This window comes from Alternaria dauci, chromosome 5, assembly GCF_042100115.1.
Source record: "Alternaria dauci strain A2016 chromosome 5, whole genome shotgun sequence".
Lineage (NCBI taxonomy): Eukaryota > Fungi > Ascomycota > Dothideomycetes > Pleosporales > Pleosporaceae > Alternaria > Alternaria dauci.
In genome coordinates, this window is record NC_091276.1 from 2,924,460 (window position 1) to 2,930,562 (window position 6,103).

Below are 6,103 nucleotides of genomic sequence, written 5' to 3' on the forward strand. Positions count from 1 at the left end.
CAAAAATCTCTTGACCTCCAACAAGAAGTACTGCAACACGTACAGCAAAATGCGGAAGCATTCACAAGCTCTATACTAGACCGCTATATTGACGAGTACCCAAGTGCAGAGATCAAGAACTACGGCGCACGCTTCCAGCATAAGGTGTGGAGAGAACTGCTGTCAATTGTGACCAGTTTCACAGGGCCAACCTTGCACAACAAGCACTTGGCGTGCCTAATTCAAAGCGATACCTACATAGCGCGAACGCCTACAATCGCACAAATCGCGTGTGATGCTATCTGTCAGGTCCCTGAAGTCGTCAACGAACCTGCGCTCCAGTCTACTAGGGCAGCAAACGACTTGCTAGAGACAATTCAGGTCGCAATCACTGAATGGATGTCTAGACACACTCTAGAAGACTCTGATAATACAAGTCAAGAGGTTCCGCTGCCCGCAAGGCACTCTAACGCCGAGTCTAGCAGAGAGAGAGAGCTCAATCTGACAGTCTCTGAAGCGGCACGTAGCGTTTCAGCACGGTCGAGTTCGGACCAGCTTACCCCAGAGCTAATTTCTCACCCCTCAACTGAGCCGCGCATACCCAAGGCATCCCAGCAGACCAAAGTTCAAAACAGGGGGATTGAGGACTTGAGTCTAAGCGACCTTGCTGCAGCCCGAGAGAAACACCGTCAGAAACGCACCCTTAGCGACCAGGTAGCTGTAAAGGGCAGTGCTTCTCTAAGCGAAAAGACCCGAAAGAAACACCGTAAGAAACACACCCTTGGCGACCAGGTAGCTGTAGAGGGCAGTGCTTCTCCAAGCGAAAAGACTCGACAGAAACAACGAGGGGCTTGGAGGAAGTAATCCGTATCTGACCCTAGCCCTAACCCAATAGACACTGTTCCTCTCCTCTTTCCTCTGCACTGGATATTGTGATTCTCGATCATCATCTATCGATCTACCCTACAAGATCCTCAGCCCTTAGCCAACGTACTATTTTATATAATACTGTTCTTATCATCATGTCTTTAGATCTTGCACAACAAAACGATAGCGATTACGATAACAGCAGTGCTGGAGAGGAGGACGGCCTGTACCAAGATGTGCAACCTGATGAGCACGATAGAGAACCTGACGAGCATGATGGAGAAGAATACCACGAGAGCAGCCTTGGGGACGAAGACGCAATAGCGAATAATCAACTTACCTGGGCTATTGACCACAGCGGAGGTGACCACCGACTACCTGGTGAGTTTAAGAGCATCCTACTTGTACGCATATAGTAACTACGTAGTAGTGAAGGGATTTATCAAGATGATAGACAGCCCCGAATTTAACGGCAGTAAGGCTATTGGAATGCTGCAGAAGCGATACACGATAGACTACGGATCGAGGCGCGTTGGGTCCCGACCAGCCAAGCCTGAGGACAAATTTATCCCTGAGTTCCACCTCGACCTTATCATTATCATCGGCCGGCCGCTCCAACCCATTGTGAAGTTCTCTACGTTCTTCGACCACGTAACAATCAGCTTTAAACACTGGCGAGCTCCATACAGCGCTAAACACAGCCACGGACTGTCGTTTGATATGGAGCATCGTACCTTCCGTCTTGCAAAGGGTGGAACGCGCGAATCTTGGTTTATTGTTATGCACCCTGTCGATAGCACAGTAGACCCTCTTCTGTCAGGCAGCGAACGTCGCAAACGCCGCGAGAAGGCGTCTGAGCACAGCGCTCTCAAACCCTCCCATGCCCTGTTCCTTACGTCGTACATTAAGAAAGTCTTCCTTACAGGCGTATTACTTGGAGAGGGTGTTGAGGCTTCTTGGAAATTGGATGGACCCCAGTCGCAATCGATCTCAATCGTCAAGTGGGAAACGTTCCAGGAGCAGTTCATGGAAGGGTGGCCAGAGTACGTGCGCAAGAACACGCAGGATCCGTTCTGGACTGAGAACCTGCCAGCGTTCCATGCGTATGACTACGGGCAGAACCTTCCAATTGAGTTGTCTACTGAGCAACTCAATAGTCTGCCTAAGGAAACCCGGTTGCGCCCTGATGACGAGACGTCTGACTCTGATGACGAGACGTCTGACTCTGATGACGAGACGTCTGACTCTGATAGCGAGACGTCTGATTCTGGGAATGATTTGTCAAACTCTGGGAATGATTTACCAAACTCTCAGAATGATTTATCTAACTCTGAAGACGCGGCGGCTAGGTCCGAAGGCGGCGCAGAGGGGGCTACGCCCCCACAGAGCGGTACACAAACAGGCGATCCAATTCCCCCGCCGCACGACCATCAACAGCCGTTTGATAACTACACACAGGATCTTCTACGCGCACTAGAGGACAAGTATAGACTGGAGAGCATTGAGACGGTCTCCTACGCGCTAGCGGTCGACATCCACTCAATAGCATCTTCCAACCTCCCTAACGCCTCTAATGACGTCGGTGTCATTCTCGCACCTGCGCGCTGCCTCCTTGCCAATCGCAACAACGTTGTTCGCCAATACCAACACCCGCGCGACTTTACCTTCTACCCTCTTGCCTTCCATCCATCGTACGGCAACTTCTCCTCCGCGCAGCCCCCAGCATTCCTACGCGACAACGTGCTCGCTGTAATGGAGGACAACATGAGCTATCAGAACAACGGTGCGAGCGTGTTGACTAGTGGTTATTTTCAGGCGTACTCCAACATTAAGCGAACTATACGCCATAGCCCCGGCAACTTACTTGCTACCAAGGGCATTGCCACGGCTGCCCTGACGCTGCCAGATCAGGATGGCAACCTAAACCCTCGGGTAGCGGCGAAGCGGCAGCGTTTACTGCGGAAATTGCGAGGCGAACAGACTCCTGATAACCCTACGTCTTCCCAACCGTTCGCTCGCGAGCAACAGCGGATTAAAGCCGCTATAAAGGAAGAACTGTACGCGTTTAGGATGGAGCAAGTTCTGTCTGTGCAGGTGTCGCAGTTAGCTGACGGTCAACGGAATTTTGCGACAGTGCTTCAACCTATCCTCCAGCTAATCCGGTACTTCTCGCTGGAACAACCTACCTACATTGATGTCCTCTTCGCGTTCAAAGAACGCATCTTTCCAAAGGTTCTCTCCTCCTTTGCTAGTCTGTTCGCGCACGCATCAGACGAGTTTTATCGTCGCTTCAAGGCTGCTGGCTCTAAAGGGCTGCCTTTTGCCCTAGCGGAAGGTGTGGCCGCATTCGATCGCCTTGGCAGCTACTGCTTTACTGGGTTCCCCCGGTCTTTAGTGGGCTCAGTGCTCGGGCCTCTCTGCACCATAGAAAGCATTGAGCAGGGTGGGTGGCCGTTTATCGACCCCAACATGCTCAATCTGCAAGGCAGTGGCCATGCTAACCTAGTGCGTTGGCCGCGCATGGACAATGGACGACCTATTATGATGCACGTTGCTTCCATTCGCCACCACTATGGGCCCCAGGTTGCCGCTTATTGTCACAGCGAGGTATGGTTCCGTGAGCTTGGTGGGCTCACAGGTAAAGGGCCTCGTGGCGCAGAAGAGTTCCTAGTAGAGGTGCTCGAAGAGATGTGGAAGCCGCAGACAATCGCTTTCGTAACACACCAATTCTATCGCGCTCTGAACAAGGGCGGACGGGGCAATGCTCAAAGCGTAAGCCTAACAACACTGCAGGCACGACAGGAGGCGCAAGAGCAGGTGACGCGTTGGGCTGAAAGCGAGCACCCCTTCTCTGCAGGGTTCGTGCAATTAGCGTTTCAAATATCAGCCGCTAACACAGTACAGGGAGTACGAGTCGATCTTTCCTGTCTTTTATCCAGAAGCGACTTCGGGTTTGAGAAGCCAGACGCGACGCGACTTTGCGCAAGAGCTCTACTGGGAGTGTGTTAACAGCCATGGCCAATCTAGTAGCTACCTCTTTTCAAAGAACGCGAGCTGGTTCACTGTGTTACGCGCTGCCGTGCAACACGCCAGGGCCAAGGCGATGAAGGAGGAATACTGGATCAGCGCCATAATGTCAGCTCTAGCGGCGTGCCGCATTGACTGTGTGCCTGGTTCATACCATGGCCGATTGAGCTACCGGAGAATGACGCGGCTAGTCGGTAACGTTCCGGCCCCATCCGCTATAGCGGCGAGACCGGGCAGCCTCAAGCGGGCAGCGATTGAGGCAGTACACCAAGCAAAGCGGCGCTCGCAAACAAAGAGTACTATCGACTTTGGTTGCCAAATCCCTTTTAACGCCATCCCGCCGCTAGTTGAAAAAGGTTTTCAGCAGTTGGACGGCCAGTTCTCAAAGTCCGGCATGAATCAGAAGGTTCGTGAACACTACCACAGAGCACGTCAGTGCCTCATCGAGTGCTTAGGTCAGCCAAAATGCGATCTAATGCTCATGTTGGTGTTAACCCTTGCATCCTCTTCAGCTACCCCTACTGTAGCGGTGAATGCGACTGAGTTTTCCAAAGGACCAACCAAGAACTCTGAAATGTTTGCGGCCGCCTTGGTAACAAGAATGCTCTGGTCTCTTCGACCAGATTACTTCCCGTCGGAGGAAGACGATGGTTGGGTGCTTTCGGTACGGGAGATGACGAAGAAGATTGGTAAGACTTCCCTAAGAGAGGCCCTTTTCCCAAGTAAGAAGCATTGCTAACATAGTACTATCTGGGGTAGAGCACAAAGGTTGCAACAACCGCTTCCTTCGACAACTGCAATGGATTCGGGTTACTAGTGGGCGTCGAGACTCCCCAAGGAACAGCGACATAGCGATCAACTATGATTCCGTTCTTGAGAAGAGACGTACAGAGTTAATGCGACTACGGAGCGATGCTAAAGGTTTTATTCAATGCGTGTTTGGTAGTTCTGATTATGCATGGGTTGACCGATGTCATACTATTATACAGGAGTCCCCAGTGTAGAGTAAGCTATTATAGCTTCCACTATAATTTTACATCTTCTCTCCTATAAAACACGTATATACTATATACATCTTCTATCCTATACAGCTTTTGAAGAGATTAATACACGTTACGTAGTGTTATGATTTTTTAAAATATTTCGTATTAACTGTAAATTCAGAAAAACACCAACCCCAATATTAACCGTACTATCGTTGTCGCATGTAATCCGTTTCTTAATCTTAACTGTGTCTCTTCTCTACTATTTACATAATTAACGTAATAGTAAAAAGACGCAGGCACTAGAGAATAGAGCCTGCGAAGTCTACATTGCATTAGTGGCTGAAGTAGCACAGTGTAGAGGCATCCTGTTACTATTCTCCGCAGGCAAAGGTAATAGCACCTTGCGCGGCAACCTTTAAGGAAAAGAGAGGAAGCCGCTATGTGTTTCGCTCTTCTTTGTAGTTATTTGTAGATTTGTAGCCTGCGGTGTTGTTGACTTATCTGTATCGCAATACGACAGCAGCTTCCTAGCAGGCTGTAATCGTCGAGAGCCACGGTACAGCCGGTGACTTAGACGACAGACCTAGCCTAACACTAAATTGGCAAGCTTCCGCAACACGGACGCATACACCCCACCTGCTAATAAGCACCGCTATGACTAGCAACTCTCGTCTACCTCACTACTTCCGTAGAGTGTCGCTAGAAGCTCAGCATTGTGCTCTTCGAGCCCATCACTCTTTTTCCGCAGCGCATAGTTCAGGGTCGTCAGGTAACCCGGTTTATTGTTCAACCTATAGGGCTTACAGGACAGAATAATTCAAGTACCGACATCTGTCGCAATGGCGCCGGCGATGCCGGGATACTTTCCGATGCGTCAGAATCAGTGTCATCTTCGGCTTCGCTGTCTGGAATCTCTGTTAACCCCACCGCCGTAGCTAGCGCATTCGCTTCAATGCTAAGCCTCTCCTTTCCAGCAATCGGCGCACCAGTAATTCCATCCGGCCCTAGCCAGGCTTCGAGGGCCCTGCTTGCCGTGCAAATTTCCGGCCGTTCGCGCTTCACTAGCTCAAGAAAAACATCGCGCTGGTTCTTCCGCAGCACACGCTCGAGCCAATGGTTTGAGACCTCTTCGTGGGGTATGAGCAGCAGCGATCCCCAGCCTAGAGCTTGAACTATGTCGAACCATCGTGTCGCTCGCTTTAGGCGGTAACGAAAGGCTGCGTGGTCAGATTTAGATGGTGATT

The 6,103-nt window shown here is 50.8% G+C and overlaps 1 protein-coding gene across 1 annotated transcript; it reads left to right on the top strand.

Moving 5' to 3' along the window:
* Positions 1-1,001: 1,001 nt before the first annotated feature.
* Positions 1,002-4,349, top strand: ACET3X_006369 (uncharacterized protein; the record flags this gene model as incomplete). Its single annotated transcript, XM_069452573.1, has 4 exons — positions 1,002-1,227; positions 1,277-3,704; positions 3,751-4,279; positions 4,329-4,349. The coding sequence occupies 4 exons, from the start codon at positions 1,002-1,004 to the stop codon at positions 4,347-4,349; spliced, it is 3,204 nt and encodes a 1,067-aa protein (XP_069306729.1).
* Positions 4,350-6,103: the final 1,754 nt, after the last annotated feature.